The following is a 21,162-nucleotide window of genomic DNA, read 5'->3' on the forward strand; positions in this document are numbered from 1 at the left end:
CAGATGCAGTGGTCCCAGTGTGGGATACCAATACCCTGTGGGGCAAACGCTGACCAGGAACAAATGAAAGATTCTACTTGTTTAGAGAAGTTATGTGCTCTAGTTCAAATGTGATTAGTGCTAGAGGTTCCTTGTTCTCCAGAAATAATTCTCAATTTTGTCCTGAATCTAAAATAAGGAGAGTGGAGCCCAGGGAGAAAGCCAAGAGTGGAGCCCAGGGAGAAAGTCAAGATGGAGGGAGCTTCGCTGTAACCTATGAATGGCTTTTCCCAGACAAATACCTGGCTTTTACCACAACTGCTGTCAGCTCTGATGTCATTGCTCTGATTAGGGTAGGGGCAGATCAGCTATTCCTATCTAACCTTCAACACGGTCTGATTTGTTAGGAGTAAGAGTGAGAATGACCTGTGACTTCTGCAGAGCCTGAGAAACTAATCTGGTCCATGACCTGAGGGTAGCAACCCTTACACAGAAGGCATGATGCTCACCTGTGACATATATAACATGACCGGTCTTTGTGCGTGGGACAGCCTGTTCCTCCTCCGATTCCATACACATACTGGTTGCTTTTAGAAGAGTTTTCAGCAAAATAAATCCCAGCACCAAACATTCCTCCTATATATGCATGTCGCTCATCAAACCCTTTATGAATAATGGCATTAATGAAAGGAGAACCTAAAAATATAAAGACAGATCAGTTTTGAGCACTTTCTAGAATCTCTATTATCTACATACTATTTGCACTTGGCAGAGTAACACTAATAATGCTTACATGAAAAGTTTACTCTGTAGGATGGTCTACGATGCATAAATTACTATCATGTACTAGAATTTTACCAGGGACTCATAGTGAGATTTTAGATAGCAAAGTACAATGTAACTTTGAAAATACAGATTATTTTACACCCAGTATTGATTTAAGCAAAAACAGATAATCCAATAAACTAAAACAATTCTGCTGAACTACAACAAAAACAGTGTTTCACCATCTAGATGGCTCAGCATGCAATTTAAATTCTGAGACAATTTCAGATAAGTTATTTGCCTTGTACCTGCCTTGGAAAGCCCATACATGTAATGCTTTAGAAAGCTGGTACCAACATGTAATGAAAAAGATAAATAAAAACCATTTTTAACACAACACGAATACAATCAATGCCACAGGCTTTTCACCTTCCTGGAGTTCGCAAACACAGAGCTGATGACCAGCGGGTGCTCACCGTGAAACAACATGCGCTCGTTGTGGTGGTTGTGGTTCTCCTCGGACACTTCCTTCTGTCTGTGGCAGAACCGCTCTCTCAACTTCTTGTTCACAACTTTCTGAATCTTTAAAGATGAGGAAGAAAGAAGCGAATCAGTGAAATGCATGTTAACTGGCAGTTTATAATTTAAAATCAAAAGTATGTTTTTCTTTAGGGAGGTTCAATTTTTGTTTCATTTGCTTAAAACCTTATTTAAAAACAATACAGTTGCCAGGTCACTATAATTCAGTTAATACTCTGTTTTTAGTGACAATTTTCAGCTACACTCTTTGTTCGTTATCTACACCTGACCTGGCTATACTTCAGAATCACTTGAGGACTTCAGGTTGTAGGGACCTATAAATCTGTACTTTCAGAAAGCTCCCCAGGTAATTCTGATGTGTACTGGTGTAATGTCAATAGGTCCATTAACCCAAAGGGTTAAACCATTTATCAACAGATTTTATTCATCTTTATGACACCCCTCTGAAAAAAGCATATGGCAGTCAGTCATTTATTTCATGTTATGAATTAAAATACTGAGATTAAGAGATGTATGCATTCTGATATAATCACTGACTCAGTCAGATTAAAAATCGAGGCCTTTAATACTACTTTGAAATAGTGAAAACAGAAATTACAGTCCAAATTTGTGGGGGAGCTGGTAGTCTTATCAGCATACTAGTCTCATGAATGTCAACTGATCTAGCTATATCTGATAGTCAGGCAAGCTGTGCAATCCAGTCTTCACCCTGAAACGCTCCAAACTTACTCGAATGACGTTGTATCTGTTGAAGACGCCACCCGCATTACCACCATCTCGGTGTTCTCGAATTGTACTTTGCATCTACAGAGCAAGACAAAATAACCTTCTGAAAATATGCTGGTGTGGAATTCGGAAGATAGTCCTCCTGTTTTCAACATTTTAATTCTATTGTATTGTTTCGCTAATGAGTCTAAGACTCAGCACTAGTAAGTAAATAGGAGTTCACTATAAATGAGTCAACAAGTTTAGTGAGTAAGTATTTCTGGTGAGAAAATAGACATAAATATCAAACTTTTGCACTTTCTATTTATTTTGTAATAAAAGCTTTGAAAAGTTTTCCTGCAAATGTCATGGGGTAAAATACCATAGTGAGTCATCCACGTTACTATTTTTTGTTACTGAGGAGAACCAACATTGTGATTGAGTCTAACTAAAACTCCTAACGTTGAACTAATACCCCATTGCACTAATGCTGAAAATAAACACAAAAAATTGATAAAAATCAATAAATTTTTGTCCCTTAGGTGAAAAAGTCCATGTCATCTCTTTGCTCTGGGATCTCAAAGTATATTTGCACAGACGGAGGAAGCTGGGTATAACACGTAAGTGGAATAACTATCTTCTGAACACTACTTACCCTTCTTCTACTCTCCAAATTAAGAATTATGATAATTTGAAAATTAAGATGTTTTAAATTCCTAAGGTTCTCAGAGAACTGACTCAAAGAGTTGATTCTCTATCTTACTGCTCCCTTTGTGAAGTTAGTCACTACAAATTTTTGACCTTATAACCAGAGTTTAGTTCCTACAAGGAGAATGATTACTCAGTAAGACAGGAGAAAACAGGATGCTTTCCTGATAAACTAAGAATGAGCTTTAATGCAACCCTGGGGTCAGGGTCCTGAGACCCTGGGGTGGGAATCATATCAGCACTAATTAAGACGGGGAAAACAAACAAAAATATAGGCAGGCCTTTCTCTGCAAAACGGTGGAATTAGTTAGGAAGCTTATTTATTATGATAATGCCATTAGGCACTTAGTGATGTACAAGCTCAGTGAGGCATAAGCCATCAGGAGCGGGGGCATCTCTGTGGCATCACATCTACCAGGAGGTTCACACACAGTCCGACTCTGGTGCTTTAAAATAACTGACTGTAGAAATGAAAGATGACTGGAGTTATGAGGCAGGTTTCCTGAGCACACATTATCTTATAACCACATTTAAAACTTTCATGAAAAGAAAGATGCTGCTGCTGCTGCTGCTAAGTAGCTTCAGTCGTGTCCGACTCTGTGCGACCCCAGAGACTGCAGCCCACCGGGCTCCGCTGTCCCTGGGATTCTCCAGGCTAGAACACTGGAGTGGGTTGCCATTTCCTTCTCCAATGCATGAAAGCGAAAAGTGAAAGTGAAGTTGCTCAGTCATGTCCAACTCCTAGCGACCCCATGGACTGCAGCCTAGCAGGCTCTTCTGTCCGTGGGATTTTCCAGGCAAGAGTACTGGAGTGGGGTGCCATTGCCTTCTCCAAAAGAAAGATGAGAAGATGTTTATTATTTATGAGACAAGATTCTCACTCCATATTATTTTTAGGTAGCATTTTATCAGTATGAGAAAATAGTTCTATAGGGTGTCTTTACTTCTACGAGTTTCAGCAAAGTCTCCAGAGTAAAGACGCACGTGTGGCCCACCCACTGGAAACCCGAGCGGTTCCGACGGGCCAGCATCAGCGCCACGTCTACAGTCCTACTCTCATGCTGGCAGCGCGCCACCACAACGGCCAAAGGAGACAAGACGATGAGCGGGCACGGACCATCGGTCAATACAAGGCAAGTTCACCTCTCTCGGAAAAAGAGACGTAAGCAGGGATTTCAGGAAAAGATAATGACAAATTTTGATGTACATTACCTCCTCTTCTACTGACTGATACTCTTTATCTTCTGGAGCAAGATCCAGCAAAATGGTTCCCTGATTAACACAGTGAAAAGTCAAGTAAGGATTGGTGCCTGCCGGAAGAAAAATTAACATAGTAAGCAAAGGTCTACACTATCCAGGCTCTATTTTATGGAAAACTCTCATAAATAATTGACATTATGGAACAAGTCTAAGCTATTTGCAACTTGAACCCAATATATAAGCTTATATTAAACAAACACATCCAAAGACAAGAAAAAAAAAATGGGAGATGTGTTTGGGGTTCAATTTGCTCTGTTCTTACAGTTCCCTATATCCACAACAGACTCAACAATTATTTGTTGAACTCAATCATGAACATACATGACTCTGATCCAAAAGAGAACACTCTGTAATTAAATGCAGTCAGGTCTAAAATGTAAGAATTATCTTCTAAAAGAATTATCATCTGTGAGACAGCTTGAAATGGTCACTTATATAATAAGTTTAAAGTACATTATTCTTGTTGAGTTCGTACAGCTAAATAAGCAAGAGTCAAGATCAATACCTGCTAACATTTACTTTCATGTCACTCTTGAAATTTTACTGTCTCTGCAGACTAATTCAAATTGTTTCTTTTCTCTCTCTTTGCTTTTCTATAGTGAAAGCACTTCTAACAAACAGAGAAATGATAAACATGGAGGTATACAAAAAAAAAGACAAAGATAGGTGTGTAACAGCAATGCTAAGTCGCTTCAGTCGTGTCCGACTCTGTGCGACCCCAGAGACGGCAGCCCACCAGGCTCCCCCGTCCCTGGAATTCTCCAGGCAAAAACACTGGAGTGGGTTGCCATTTCCTTCTCCAGTGCATGAAAGAGAAAAGTGAAAGTGAAGTCGCTCAGTCGTGTCGGACTCTTAGCGACCCCATGGACTGCAGCCTACCAGGCTCCTCTGTCCATGGATTTTCCAGGCAAGAGGACTGGAGTGGGGTGCCATCGCCTTCTCCGGTGTAACAGCAAAGTACAACAGAAAAAGACTGCACTGATGTTGAAGGAGGGAAAGGACACAAGGTAAGACAGAAAGGTCAGATTATGAACAGTCATGTTATGAATGTTTGATTTTATCCTAAAACCAACAGTGCTCTGTTGAAGGATTTCAAGCAGCGGAATGATACGATCATACAGTCATCCTGAAAAGAGTTTTCTGGTTATCACCTAAGGAAGGTTCGGGGAGCCGGGTGGGGGTGGGAGGCCGCAAAGGAGACTGTTGGAGATAAGCTGGAAGGTGGTTGTGTCAGTCCAAGAGAGAGACGATAGTGATGTGGATTAGGTGACAGCAGTGGGAAAGGACCGAAGTGCAGATTCCAGGGATATTTAGGATGTAGTGTTATCGGGGGAGAGGGAAGAGTGACTCTGATTTTTAGCCTGAATGACTTGAGGGAGAGCAAGACTGACGATGGAGACGGACAGGCAGGAGACGCCACAAGCTGAGTGCATAAGCTCTGGGGTCAGGCCACCTGATTAAATGCCAGGCAGGACACTTACACTTGGCTTCCCCGGTGGCTCAGCCGGTAAAGAATCTGCCTGCAATGAGGGAGACCTGGGTTCGATCCCCAGGTTGGGAAGATTCCCTGGAGAAGGGAACAGCTAGCTACCCACTCCAGTATTCTGGCCTGAAGAATTCCATGGACTGTATAGTCCATGGTGTTGCAAAGAGTTGGCCATGAAATGAGCGACTTCCACTTCACAGGACACCTTATGACTAATTTCTGAAACCTCTTTATTTTTCAACAGCTTACCTTGTTGTCCACCTAAGAGTCTTTCTACTCCCTTGATTAATTTATGGCGGTGTCCATATGCATTGATGCCTATTTCTTTTAACTCTTCATGACCCATATCAGCCAACACATCTAGTGTAATCTGAAAAATGAAACAAAATTGCTAAACCTTTAACAGTTCTTCAGATGATGAAAACTCTTCCCTTTGTCTTCAGTGTTCCAGTATCCAGTCAAATTAATAAAATTCTTGTCTCCTTTATCAGCATGAACTTAAACCTTCTTAAAGTTGCCTTCATAAACTTACCAGGTTTTGCTCACTTGAAATACTCCTTGATTTGCTTTCAGTCCATGGAGAAGGAAAATGGGAGAAACAATGCTATAGAAATATAAAATGATCACTGCCATTTTTCCTTTTGATTACTTCATTCTACCACATTTTGCTTGCCTCAAGCTATAAGAGGAGACAACCAGCAGCTTGAAAATGGGGGAAATACCACATCTCAATATCCAGAAGGAGGCAAAGATGAATGGTAGTGGAAAGAGGGGCTCAGCACAATGAAACAGAAGAAACTTTAGGGAATGGGATTTATATAAAAATAAGAAAGAACTTCCTGGTGCTAAGAAGTATTCAAGCATGGAAGAGGCTGCCTGAGAAAGTAGCAAGATTTATATCACAAGTGTTTAATTAGATTACAAACCATCATATATAGAAACTATATAAAGAACTCCATTTTGGAGAAAAGAGAGTAGGTAGAATTTTAAGAGCTTAAAAGCCACCTAACAATCCCTGAAGTCTAACATACATTTTATTTTTGTTCAAAACAGTGGTTTAAAAGTTTTGGTCTTTTTTTTTTTTTTTAAGTTTTGGTGATTTATCCCTGTAAATGCAGGTGGTTCGCTTCTACAATTCAAGATCTAAGGTCTCTAGTCCTTTCTTTGTTGACTAAGAGTAACTGCGCCTCTACCACCACCCAGTGGTGGTGCTCTGAATGCACAGGGTGAAATCAGCAGTGGCATCTCCTGAATTTTCAGCTCAGAAGCAGCTGGTCCTGTGACAATCCAAATACTGCTTTACAAGATTAGCTTTTGATTTTCTTTTTCCTTGGGAAACCGAGAAATCCGTTGATAAACACTCTTTTCCAACTCAAGATATTTTTATCTATGGCCTTCTCTACCTTTATACTTGCACATAACATTAAAAAAACCTAACAAATTAGGTCTGGAACTCTGATGATTTTTACTGTCAGAATAAAATGAGTCTGATCTTCTCAGAGCAAAAAGCATACATCATTCACTCTTTGGAAATAATCTGCTATATTGCTCCTAAGTGGCCATTTAAGAAATAATCTCTCCGTCGCACAAAATGGGCAATTCACTTCCAATCACCCAAAGGAAGTTTTCCGCAGAGCTTGTAAAAAAACCACAGTTCTGAAATGTACATCTTTGAGACAGTATAGTTTGAAACATAATAGGAGTCTTTACATTTTTAGCTAGACGTGATTTTAATATAATTTGGAAACCATGTACAAGGTTTACTACATTATTGATATTCCACTTTTTTCTTCTAAACTTCAGATCAGGTAGACATAAAAACAGGATCTCATATCTATGTGGCAGCTTCAATTTAAAGAGTCTTTTAGCTTTTCTAAATTGATACGTATATTGTAAGTCTGAAAGAAGCAGAAACCAGGCCAACAAAACATAGTATTAGGTTCCAGAGAAGAAATGGAGAATGTTTGATACGTTTGTTCATTATGTGATTCCAATCGTGAAATGAATACCTCATTTCATCCTCATAATGACCCATGATATACTATTACTGTCTTTATGAAGAAATTCAGGCTCAGTGAAATCATAAAAATAGTATACAGAAGAGCTGAAATGTATTGCCATATTTGTCTTTCCCTTTGCTTATTTGTCTTAAAAGGGATGACTAGAGAGCTAAAATAATTAAATATTAAATTTAACTGCTCTGAGTTACATGGTATTCAATTTGTCCTTATATTTATTGGTATTGGGACTGGAAAACCTTAAATAACTAGCTACTGAATTTACATTTATGCTCGCTTGTTCATTCATTCATACGTAATGTATTTAATAAGTACCTTCTATATGCTAGGTATTTCTCAAAAAGTGACTAATTAAACATTTCATTTAATTCTAAAATGACCCATTACAGCTCAGAAAGGTAAATAGCTGGCCCCAGTTGGTAGTAAAACAGTGGAGCCAGAGAACAAACAGAACACTAGCACTACAGGTCATGACAGTTCCTCTACCAAGGAGCTAAAAAGTAAACACAAATATTTGGTAAAGGTCAGTAAATGTTTTGGAGGAATCCCACAGGAACTCTCAGGAAGGTTACTGTGTTGAGGTTATAAGTGGCACTGGGAACTAAGAAAGGAACAAGAAGGGGATCAGGAAAGGTTCTTAAAAGAAGGTAATAACTCAGCTGAGGAGGAAGACTTAGAGGAAGAAAGGAAGGGTGTTTACAACCAAGGGAACACTATGTACAAAAGGAAAACCAAGTGAATATAAAACATCTGTGACTCTAGTATCAGTAATAAAGTTCAAAACGGTTAGTGTGCAATGTATATACAGGAACAAAAAAGTGATGGACACAGAACAGTAGGCTAAGAGCAGGTCTCTATGGGTCTTACACCTCAAGCGAAGATAGTGTCCACAATGTCCAAGGACACCTTTTCAGCAGAGCAATACAAACTTGTATTTCAGGAGGACAGTGTACGAAGTGCAGATCTGGAAGGGAAAGTGACTGTGAACAAGATGACAACGGTGGGGTGGAGGAGACTGGAAGGGGTGAATTGGAGAGCAACTTCAAAGGGCCTGGTAATAGAAAAGGGGAAGGAAAAGAAAGGCATGGGAGTAAAGATTATTCCAAATTCTGATGATGAGTGAATATGATATTACTGTATTAATAATAAAAGAATTGGAAATATCTGGAAGGTGGATTTTAGACATGTTCCTCCAAGATTCAAAGCTTTTATACTGCTAGAAATATTTTTCTGAAAATTATCTTTAACTCACTTAAGAAAAAAAAACTTAGTTACATCTAGGAAATTACAAGTTTGTTGGGCCAGTTATTTATACTCAGCATACATTAAAACCAAATTATAACCTTTAACATAAAGATCATCCATGTGTCAGTTAAATCATCTTGCATATAAAGCAAATTTCACTTCAAGAATGTTACTTTAAGAGCTGCCTCTTGTTTCTAAGATTTATTTATTTTCTCTGGGGTGAAGGCAGAAACACTGGGGTTTTAACAAAAAAGGCCTTTCTTTTATGTTGTTAGGTTGCAGGCTACAGTAACAGATATTAGAATTAACTTTGCAATCATGTTCATAATGAATTTACTGAGTCCATGCCTTTGTCTTTAGATTCTGAAATAAAAATTGATATGGTCACTTTTCATATATATATGTGGACCATAAGTATGTTCACAAGGAGTCTTCTAAGTCATAGCATTTATGTCCAGGAATTGCAATGTACATCAAACAGCCTTTCCCACAAAAAAAGTATCAGTCAGGAAGCTAGGTTACAGAGAAAGGGCCCGAGTGACATTGGTACGACACTGAACTATAAAGGAATAGGTATATGTTACTTAATACAGAACTTGGCAAAAACTATATGACAAACAAGCTAGCTAAGAGACTTCTGAGAGAATAAGTGAAGGTAAGAGGTGGGGTGATGATGCTCTGAAGGAGGAGAAATAAATGATCTTCCTCCCCCACTCCACTGGGAGAAAAGTATCTATCAGAATAGAAGTAATACTCTGTTATGTGTCAAAGCATCTCAGGAAACAGAATGACTGGCTCAAGATGAGTAACAGACAAGAACTAAACGGGTGCAACGCACACACACCATCACTCTTGCCCTCGCCTCCTGAACGCCTCGCCCTCATCACAGTCTACTGGACTCATGTAGAATGTCAGTGGCAGAAAAGTCCTCTGGATAAGTTATGGAAAGGGTTACAAACTTATTACTCTAGAACTAAAGGCTAGTCAAGAAACAAATATAGTCAAAATAAAACTTTTGATTGCTTGAAGACTGGGCCAGAAGACAGTCACACACAGTTCCATACAGAGAATGATAATATTATTTGTCTGTAGGGAAGGAATTAGGCTAGGTAATACACGTTAAATGGAAGCATCAACATATTGATTAAAAAAAAAGATACAGAAATTACTCTGGAAAAAGGAAAATCAATGGAACCATTTACTCAGAACAAAAGTGCAATGAAAAAGATAACAATGAAACTGATGAAACTACGATAAGCTGTCAACAGGACCAACTGTAAGATTAAACTATTAAAAACAATAAAATAAGTATGCCACAGGGTACCATTACTATAAGAGAACATATAAAGTAAAAAAAAAAATTATGATGCAAACTGACTATAACAGTAGAGGCTGAACTCTTGAAAAATGGCTAACTGGAATGATTTGCTTGAATTTGGGTCTTTGTTTTTATTAAGCAAAGCTATGTGAAATTTCACAGTTATTGTGGATATGATTTGGGAAGAAGAGAAATGGCCAGAATATGGCTGTAGCTGAGGATACTGCTTTTAAAACAGCTTTAATACCTTCAGGGAGAGGATAAGGGAAGAAGAGTCTTACAGTATAGGATATTCCCGTAAGAAATCTCCAAGCCAGAGGGTGAATCAATGGCAGGTGAAGCTTAAAGGCAAAGGTAATTATTATAGCATTTATAAAACCCTTACTACCAGACAGAAAATACAACCATTGCTTCATTAAAGCATATTTTAAAAACTGAAAAAAAAAAAAAAAAAAAAAACTGGCACAGCAGTATGAGGCTGGGAATTTTAATTATCTGGACTTTTGAAAGTGTTATATTTTACAGGTAAGGCGAGTGATAGGTTAAATGCCTTAATCAGAATCAAGGTCTTTTTTCAGTCCAGTGCTACTTCTACCCAACCGTTTTGATCATTAAAGATCAACTACAATGTATGGCATAAAGAAATTTAGCTAAAATGAAAGACATTAGAAAATCTTGACATAAAAAATCTTTCATCATTGATATGAAAAAGACCTGGAGTTTTAAATTTACTCTGAACTGACTATACGCTTACAAAGAAATCAGAATGGGCCAGAGAGGCCAGTCATGAATTTGGACACTATATCCATAAAAAGAATACCTAAAAAAGAAGATGAACTTATTATGCTAAATTAGGAGAAACTTTGTAGGGGTGGGTAGTTGATTAGAAGGATAAATCCACAATAAGTTTAGTAGGTCTTAGAAATTAAGAAGGGCTATAGTATGTTGCAGCGAGCTGAATGGTGACCATCAAAAAGATATGTCCAAGTTCTAATCCCCAGAACTTGAGAAGAACCTTATCTGGAAAACTTTTTTTTTTTACAACTTTGCAGATGTAAATTTAGTTAAGGATCTTGAGACAAGGAGATCATCTTGGACTAGGTGAGGAGGGCTTAAACTCAGTGCAAGCATCCTTACAAAAGACACGCAGAAGAGAAGACAGACACAGAGAAGGCAGGTGAAGACAGACACAGAAACTGAAAGGATGCGGCCAGAAGCTGAAGGGGCCGAGCAGCTAGCAGAGGTGTGGGGCAGATTCTCCCCTAGACCCCCTGTAGCAACTGAAGCCCTGCTGACACCCCGGTTTTGAACTTCAGGCCTCCAGAACTGTGAAGGAATACCATTCTATTGTTTAAGCCACAGGTCTGTGGAAATCTGGCAAGGCAGCCCAATGAAACTAATGCTAGTCTAATAGGCAGAAAGGGGTGAGATTTCTGTGCAAAACAGTGTAAAGATAAACGGAAGATTAACAGATTAAACATGGGGCAGATGTGGGTGTATTTTAGATTAGAAGCACTTCATTATACCTGTCCAAATTGTAACAAGATATTGTTCCACATCAATATAAAAAGGATAATTCCTATATCTGGGAGAAAGACTTACTGATCTCTAAAAAATTTTCCCATTCTAAGATTCTGTATATTGATAATACCCAAGTTAAACTCAGGAATTTATTACTTGATGTTTAATGGTAGTAAAATCACATAGTGATAAGTTAAAAACTCATTATTCCATATAAAAACAGACTGACAAACAGAAGGATCTTAATTCATAAACACCCTAATGATGACTTCATACTAAGATCTTTACAGGCATTTCAGATCTGTCTGAAAACAGTCTAAGTCTTTAAGCATATGGCCAAGTTCCGGTTCAACATATTTCAGTCTCTAGCTAGACAGTGGAAACTTCATAAAGGAGCAATTTTTAAAGGTACACTTGCCTAGGAATTATTTTGCTTTTCAGTTTAATGGACAACTGCTGCAGGAAGATTTTGCTAAATAGTTAACATAAAAATTTCTTACTAGTTTTAAATGAATCCAGTCACATTAGTAATAAAATGAGGTGAATAAAGGCTAATAACTTTTTGGAAACAAAATGAGGGAAGATTTTGAAAACATTCTTTTGAGGTGGTTTCATGGCCTAAATTTTGACATGTAATAAAACATATTGAGCCAGACTGCTTATGAAGATACAACAACATAACGTTAAAGACTCTCACCATCTGTTAGACAATTTTGCAAAGAAGCGTAATTAGTAGATGCCCCTAGCTTCTTCACAAATCTGTTTTGAGTTTTAAAAGAGTGGTTAAGAAGCAAAAGAAAGAATAACTGGCAATTAATAACTCCTAGTATTTAACTGAAAAGACTGGACAATATATGAGAGCTTACCTGTTCTGTTTCAAAGATGTCCCGAAGATGTTCAAGACCAAGGCTTTTTAGGAACTGGCTAATATTCATGTCAAGACCCGCAACTAAAACAGACACACGTTAAAGTTTTTCAGAAAGAAGTACATCAATCTAAAGGAAGTTTCAGTGTTTATTTAAAGCCATGGCTCTCTGACACACCCTTGGTTGTGCAGCTGCTTCTACAGAGCATAAAATGATCTGAATTACATAAATTTAATTCAGACACTTCAAGTTAACTCTGAATTTTATGGGGAAGTAAAAGAAGAGTTTATCTTATCAGTAGTATTTATATTAATATTTTAAAGCACAATATAATTATTTTAGTGAAATATTTAACAGTGGAATTTAAAAATCAAAATATATCAGCTGTTGTTTCAGTTTTCATTTCTTACATAATCTCTCTTCATTTTTCTGATATAATTTCAGTAACAAGACTCACTCAGTAGTTCAGTAAGATACTATAGTTGGAATAGGATGTATTGGGATATACGTAAGAACAATGTAGATGTCAAGGCATTTATGCTATGAACACATTTTTTTTTTTTTTAAGAAAACATCTTATTTTATATAAATGCTAAGATTTCCCCTCTTGGGGAAGCTGGAGGAAGGCATAAGCCCAGGCCAGCCCTTAGTTCTTCAAATATATTATTCATGGCAGGGAAACTCATGGCAGACAGGCAGGAGGGCCATACAAAGGATGGAATACACTTGTTTAGACTTTTCTGCCATGAGTTGAGCACAGGAGAAATCAAATGGAGGACACTTTTCAGTAGAGTCAACAACTGATTAAATAAAGAGTGTGTTGCAAAGTTTCAGGTACCTGGACAGCAGAACATGGGGGAAAGAGGGTAAGACCGTGAGGGTAGGGGCCATGGCTGTCTGATTCTGGTGCCCAGAACAGTGGGAATTTATGAAGACATGATTCTTACGAACTGTTGTGTACATGAAAACTCATAGACAGGATGTCTTTAAGTGAGGTGTTCAATAACTACCAACAGAAAAAAGGGAATCTGTTAATTTAGAACACCAAAACCAAATGGGCGTTCAGCGGTGTACTTGCCTTCTCCTTCCTTCCTTTCTGCGCCCGCCGCGCCATCCCCAGTGTTGGACGCTCCTCCCACTGCCAGTTCGGCTAAGGGGCCAGTGAGGTTGTCTATGCTGCTAGCAGCAGACAGGCAGGAAGGGGTGGATGCTGGTGAGATCAGAGAGGCACTCACGACAGTAGCCTGAGGTTTGAAACACGTAGGTAAGGCCTCTGGGGGCATGGCATCTATCAGCAAAGCTCTGATGTCATCAGCCTAAAAACCAAATAGATAAAACACACACACACAATATTACATCTTAAAATAAGTTTCTCACTAAGGACCGAATGCGTAGTGAATTTTTTTCTTTCATTGATGCTCCATTATTCCCTATTAGTTTTTGATAATTCCTTCTTCTTTCCTTCTCTGATCGACAGCTCCAAAGAGTCCCAGTAGTTTCAGTAGGTAGAATTGGAGAAACTATTCAATACTAAAAAAATAGTATCAAATTTTTTCGAACTATTTCAAAATATTTTTCAAAATATTTCATTTTTTGAGGATCTCATGTACAACCTGTGATGACAGTTAATAATATTGTACTATATTCTTGAAATTTGCTGAGAGTAGATCTTGAGTGTTCTCACCACAACACACACAGAAAAAAGTTCACTGTGAAAAGAATCCAAGAATGTGAACTATATTGATTCCCAGAAACACATTTTTTAACACTAAATGAAAAGTACGCACACAGCTGTTCATACTGATTACCCATGTATTCAAAGGACAAATAAACTAACAAAGATATGAAGAGTTAAAAATTAAAATATTTCATCCTTTTTCTAAAAAAGAGCACTTTTCAGAACACTGACTCTCAATCTCTTCTTTAGAAGGAGTTCCCATACTTACTATGTTTATGCTTAACAACTATGATGATTTTTGTTCATTTAGTGCACATTTAATTAATAAAAACCTGGTAAAATCTTAAAGGGACAGCACTTTGGCCAACTTATTCATGAACTCTTCAGTCTGTTAGGTACAAGTGCTGTTAGAGTATGTGCGGAAATCCCTTCCTCCGTGTACATCTTGTACCCCTCCTCCCATCAAGAGGTGGCACCTATATCCCTTCCTTTCAATTTGGGTTGCTTGTGAGTTGCTGTGACAATTAGAATGCAAAGGAAGTGGTGCTCTGAAGCTTTTGAGCCAGGCTTTAAAAGGACTGGTGGCGTCTACTTTTCTCTCTTAGAAATTGTCCTCCGATGCTATAAAGAAGTGTGGACTAGATCACTGAGTCTGAGATACTATGCACAGAGAGGTCCTGCAGGATTTAAAGCCATCCTGGATGCTGCAGCCTCAGCCGAGCTCCCAGCTAAAGGCATTGCACAAATAGCTGGACTGCCCAGCTGAGCCCAGTCAATGCACGCAACTCTGAGAAATTCTAAGTCATCGTAGTAAGTCACTCATTTGGTTTTGGTTAAGCTACTACAGGTTTTGAAATTGTTTAATACTCAGTAATAGATGTATAAACCAGAATGTGGCTTAGAGAAGGATTTTTGGTTAAAAAATTCTAAATTACGTGACCATACAGTAACTCCCTGATTTCCAGAAAGTTCAGGAAAGATGTTTCTGTACTGTGTTTAATTCTGTAGTTAAATAACACATTTAATCATGACAATTTAATTTTGAAAATATTTCTATATCAGTTTACTTTTCCATCTTCAGAAAAATGATATACTGCTTAGAAGATCATTTTTCTTTGATTATCTCATCCCCTCAGGTAAATTACCATAAACACCAAATGATCCAGCATACTATGTGAAATGCAGAAGGTGATAAGATAGCTTACTAAGTATAATTCTTTGAGAATACAATCTCTACACAAGTTTTCCTATGATTCATGTTTTCCCTCCAAGTATGGTCAAAAAATGTAACTTACTGCTTAGTTTGTTTTAATAGTTTGAAATTAAAGCAACAATAAGAAATTCTCAAGTTTCCAGAAGCAAAGAAACTTGTTCTTCTCCTAAGGGATAATCAGATCAGATCAGATCAGTCGCTCAGTCGTGTCCGACTCTTCATGACCCCATGAATCCCAGCATGCCAGGCCTCCCTGTCCATCACCAACTCCCGGAGTTCACTCAGACTCACGTCCATCGAGTCAGTGATGCCATCCAGCCATCTCATCCTCTGTCGTCCCCTTCTCCTCCTGCCCCCAATCCCTCCCAGCATCAGAGTCTTTTCCAATGAGTCAACTCTTCGCATGAGGTGGCCAAAGTACTGGAGTTTCAGCTTTAGCATCATTCCTTCCAAAGAAATCCCAGGGCTAATATGCACCACTAAAGCAAACCTGCTAATAAACCCTGGGATTTACTGTCATCCCTGGAATTATAAAAAGCAATTCTAAATATTCTGAAGTGAGGACTTACTGTTGCCAGATCTAAAGGGGTCTGGCCTTCCTGGTTCTTCATCGTCGGATCCGCACCGTGCGCTAGGAGCAGGGCACAAAGCTGCGTCCTGCCTTTTTGGGCTGCTTCGTGAAGAGGGGTAAATGCCCACTTGTCTGTTGCATTTACGCATGTGTTGTATTTTATCAATAACGCTGCAATGTCCACATGCTGAAGAAAAACAAGAGGACACCAAGAGGTAACAATGAGATTATCTGGTAAAGCTCCTTCAGGTACACTTGTTTTTATTTAACATTTCATTGCCCCTACATCTCTATTCTCCTAAACATCCTTAACAGAAGTATCTTTTATAAAAAAAAAGAATATTCATTGTACCCTTCCACCTGTATTTTGGACTTCATCATTTTTTCTTGCTTCCTCCAAAATATCAATTTCGTAATTATTCTGCTGCTCTGTAATTCTTCACGGGAGCTTAAAAAATTTTTTTTATTCAGTCCTATAGCATATTCAGACCTACCTTAAATTCTCTAACCCATTGCAATCTGATCTCTGTTTATTGAAACACTCATCTCAAAGATTCTCAATGTTCTTTCTTTAGCCTTTGGGGAAGTAATGTAATGTAACAAAGCAACATTCTACAAAAACTAGTCTGTCATGCCAAAGTGACTTGGGGGTGGAGGAAATGCCAGCAGCAGCACATCTGGACAGGAGGTGATAAGAGGCTGAACTGTGATGGTTCGAGAAGAACACAAAAGAAGAGCTAAATTTGAGAAATTCTGAAGGAAAAAAATTGGGTTTTAGAAAGACAAATTAACTACAGAGGAAGAAAGAGGAGAAAGAATTCAAAGATGACTGTCTTTTGTTTTTTTAATGTAGTCTAGAAGATTTACAAAAAAGGTATAGGGAAGCATTAACAGAAATCGAGTAGCACAAATTTAAATAGGAAGGACTCTTCTAGGAAGGTTCACTCGAGGTATGTGGTTTCTAAAGTAAAATATCTAAATAATGGTGTTCTGTAAATGGTTTGACACAAAAGGTCAGAGCACAGATAGGAGGGTCATTTATTTATTCACTTATTCTCTCTAATGCCCTTGCTCACCAATCAGACATTTGCTGAATACCTATCTGAGGCTGACTTTCATGAGAATGGGAAGAGATAAGGAAAGTAAAGACAGGAATAGTGGGATGTATGTAGGGCAGGCTTCTTCAAATTTTCCTTAAGAATTCCTTAAAATATTTTCTTTGTTCTCTTAAATATACTCACTTCAAAAAGGAATAGGTACTTATTCTGAAGAAGAAGAAATGTATATTAAATTTTTTTTCATACAATATTTTAGGAAAAGTGATTTCAGAAAACAGAAGAAGATTTATTAGACAAATACAAATCAGAAGCGTCTAAGAAAGCCTCCACATTTGCTCTGACAATATAAAAACAACAGCAACAGAGCATAATCAGACCAGGGCTTCTGAAAACAGACCATGTTTTGGATCTTCTAGGATATTCTATGCCATATGAACGATATGGCATAATTATGAAATTGATTCTAACACAAAAGATAGAAAGAGGTAACATCTGTAGTACTATCAAAATCACTTAAAACAAATCCCCATAATTTATTTCCCTTATTCAGAGGATACATGTTGAAAAGAATAGCTATTTTTATTCTATTAATCCAAAACCATGGAGTAATTTCAAGCTTCTCCCCAGTAAGGTTACAGGGTATTTAAACTATGTTCCTCATGATTAATTTTATTCTACTGGCTCAGACAGTAAAGAATCTGCCTGCAATGCAGGAGGACCTGGGTTTGATCCCTGAGTTGGGAAGATCCCCTGGAGGAGGGCATGGCAACCCACTCCAGTATTCTTGCCTGGAGAATCCCCATGGACAGAGGAGCCGGGTGGGCTACAGTCTACGGGGTTGCAAAGAGTCAGATATGACTGAGCAAGTAACACACACATGTGTGTTGATGGAATAATATAATCAGGTAGGCGAATTTGTATAGGTCTCCAAAATTAAGGCAGTCCAAGGAAAATTATGTGAGGATAAAATTAATTATATATATGGTATATATTATTAAACTTTCTTTGTATAAAATCTGTAGTTCATGCTTGGAGAAACCAACTACATGCTTGTTAAATTTGCTGACAAGCATCTAAAAACGCAAAAACAGGAAGCATATTACTAAACATGTAATAGAGTACTTGTATAGTACTATACACTAAAACACTAAAAAATATAGTGTTTTTTAGTCTTAAAAACACAACTCTTAAGTCTTTTAAATAGCCACATCACTGGGGCAAAAATTATAACCGAAATTTAAGGCTGGTGAATGCAATAAACAGCCTACAGCTCAGTCCTATACAACAGGACTGAGCGAAGTATTGAACCGGAAGGTCTAGAAAAGGAACTGAACTCTGCTGGAATGTTTCCAGGAGTCAATTTTCCAGGTTTCAAAATTCAGCTGCAACACAAAATGCTTTAAATGACAAATGTGACATAAAAAAACTTCAAGGGCCCTAATTCAATTTTAGAAAGTTGGGAAGCAAGGAGAAGAGAAATGTGCTTGGGCTCCAGTTAGAGCAATTTCATTTTACAATAATGTCATGCAATTCCCCTAACATCATACTATACATTTTAGAGAAAGCACTAAAAAATGAAAAAGTTGAGAAAGAAAACTCAGTAAATTGATTTACTCTTATGAAAAAATACAAAACTACATGCTGTGTGGTAAATAAATATCAATGCCTTATATCTGCTGAAGAGCAAAAATATTAATGGTCATGTATAAATATATATTAAAAATAATATAAGGCATTATAATAGAAAAACGCTAAGCAGGATAATACACATTACCATTAATATATATTCTCATTAAACCTTTAACTTTTATTCAAACTTCTTAAACTATGTGTTTGTTTCTCCATTTGGAAAAACTGAAGTGGTAAGTTCTTTCTATATAAAAAGGCCCAAAGATACAGAGAGCTGACTGACCTCTCAGAGGAAAAAGGTAAAATATGTACCAAAGAATAATGAACAATAAATAACAACTTAAGTAACTTTATGTCATTTCAGCTCTCTCACAAAATTATTTTATCCCCAGGATACCAGTCATCATCCACTCCTGAAGTCACTTAATCTGCGTCTATTTAATACTGATTTTGAGTTGGTCAAACACACACTCGCAAGTAATATTTTCTTTCCTATCTGTCCAACCTGAAACTGGTTTGCTGCTTTCCTGAAGAGTGTTTCAACTCAGGACATGTCATCTCCCTGAAATACTGGTCACTGAGATGGGGCATGAGGAGATGTGGATATGCTCATCATAAAGGGCAAGGAAGCAGAGAGTAAAAGAATACGGAAGTCATGTGATTACTTTTTACTTATAGTCTGTCAGGTTTCTTCAAATCTAGAAACTGTCCTCACCAACAATGCCTCCACTTATGAGAACCCCTGGTATGTACATTCTGGCATCTGGGCATTTTTACAGTCAAATAGGGATTGAGCGGCTCAGCAGAAAGCACAGGAGCATTCATATTCTTCCTGCGTGAGTCATCAGACCTACAGTGGGCCCTGGTGACTTCAGGCAGGCGGTCCAACAAATACCATCAAGGCTGGAATACATCCTTTTTCTCTTTCAGCTGATGACTACAGTTACAGGGCTTTGAAAGAAGAAATTTCGGCTTTCATGGTGGGGTTTCAGCTAGTTATCTGAACTGTATGAAACCATATATAGCAATCACTCAACCATTTACTTGAATATTTCTAAGATGCTGATGATAAACATAAGCAAGCATAATTTCCATGCTTACAGAGTAACCTGCTGGCTTTCAGAGTTTATAAAATCTACATAAGGTACAGTTAAGATTTATTATCTGTATCAATAAATATTAGCTGAGCAGCCATTAAATACCTATTATTGTACTACATAATGTGAAGAGTCCAAAAAGCTGAAAAAAATACAGTCTTTGAGCAAAAGACAGTTAAGCCTAACTGAGAAGGCTAGAAACACTTTAAATAGTAAGATTAAAATTGTACTAAATGATGCTGTTGGTTAGGTATCTGTTGGTTACTTCATGCATGGTATGTATTTAACCAAGTAGTATCAGTGAACTTTTCTGGACTTCAGCATGCTCACCCCATAGGATGCCGCATTGTGAAGAGGTATTAAACCACCTTTGTCTTGGGCATTAACATCTGCTCCGTGCTCTAGAAGATACTCTGCTACTTCCAGGTTATTGTAGCCTGCTGTTAGAATGAAAAAAAGGCAAACATGTCAGCTTAAAAAATATATATATATATAAATGATAATGACCAGAAAATATTGGGTTTTTAATACTTTTTGCTTTAAAAACTAGTTAAGAATGATTAAGAATAAAAAATGTATAAGATTTATAATAAAAATATATAAAATGATGTCAGGGAAGCATTTTACTGAGTAGCAGCACTCTTCCTCGTCAGGATTTCTTTCCTCTTCTGATGAACTGTATCCAAGAAAGGACACGAGCCTTGGAAGTGCTGGTGATGCCTACCTGCCAGGTGCAGAGGGGTGGAGTTCCTGCCCTGGGTGTCTCTGCAGTTGATATTCTCCGGGGTACAGAGCTTTTGCACTCTCGCCAGGCAGCCCTTCTTGGCAGCATCCAACAAAGCAGCATCTCCTCTCAGCAAGTCCTGAATATCTGTGTCTCCTTCTTTCACCAAATCTAAAGGCGTATTTCCGTCTCTGTTCTTTTTAGTGGGGTCTGCTCCATGCTACAAAATAACCAAATGGTGTTTGTGTTTTCTGTGGCATCTTCATTATGTTTTGTTTCTTTATTTTTAACTTCATTTTCACTCCTCCAAAGAAAAGTACCTATTCTATGTGCATTGTGAAAAACAGAGGCAACATTTGGTGTTTCTTGCAAATTTCCTACTAAGCAACATACTGGATCAGCTTTCTAACTACTTCCCAACCAAAGCCCCATGCCTCAGGATCACCTGTGATGATGAGAGGGAAAGGTGTCAAATGTCTTTTACTTTTGTAGCATATACTATCTCAGACTCTATGCTGTCTTTGGAAACCGCTTTTCCTTTTAATGATTGCCTGGATATTAATGTTAATCAAATCTTAATTATTAATATATAAACATATTCAGTGCTGATGAAATGAGAAGAGGAAGACAGGTGGAAAAAGTATTAATACTCAATTCCAAACGGAATCAGTAAAAATAAAGTTTGGTAATTTAAAAATATTTCTGTTTTAAGTCTGACCACCTATGGTGAAATTAGGTAGAAATATATTAACAATTAACTTGATTTTATAAGTTTAATCAT

General features: G+C 37.7%; 1 protein-coding gene across 2 annotated transcripts in view; it reads right to left on the reverse strand.

Annotated features, from left to right (window-relative positions):
• TNKS (tankyrase) overlaps positions 1-21,162 on the reverse strand; it is a 157,025-nt gene that overhangs the window by 10,496 nt on the left and 125,367 nt on the right. For both annotated transcript variants that reach the window (XM_070364361.1, XM_005907917.3), the window contains exons 16-25: positions 20,382-20,601; positions 19,988-20,097; positions 15,872-16,060; positions 13,490-13,727; positions 12,412-12,494; positions 5,693-5,813; positions 3,910-4,007; positions 2,014-2,088; positions 1,221-1,326; positions 489-675 (exon numbers count right to left, since the gene is read on the reverse strand). In XM_070364361.1, coding sequence (XP_070220462.1) covers positions 489-675; positions 1,221-1,326; positions 2,014-2,088; positions 3,910-4,007; positions 5,693-5,813; positions 12,412-12,494; positions 13,490-13,727; positions 15,872-16,060; positions 19,988-20,097; positions 20,382-20,601 — 1,427 coding nt within the window. The remainder of the gene's footprint in view (positions 1-488; positions 676-1,220; positions 1,327-2,013; positions 2,089-3,909; positions 4,008-5,692; positions 5,814-12,411; positions 12,495-13,489; positions 13,728-15,871; positions 16,061-19,987; positions 20,098-20,381; positions 20,602-21,162) is intronic.

The sequence above is a fragment of the Bos mutus genome, chromosome 27 (assembly GCF_027580195.1).
Source record: "Bos mutus isolate GX-2022 chromosome 27, NWIPB_WYAK_1.1, whole genome shotgun sequence".
Lineage (NCBI taxonomy): Eukaryota > Metazoa > Chordata > Mammalia > Artiodactyla > Bovidae > Bos > Bos mutus.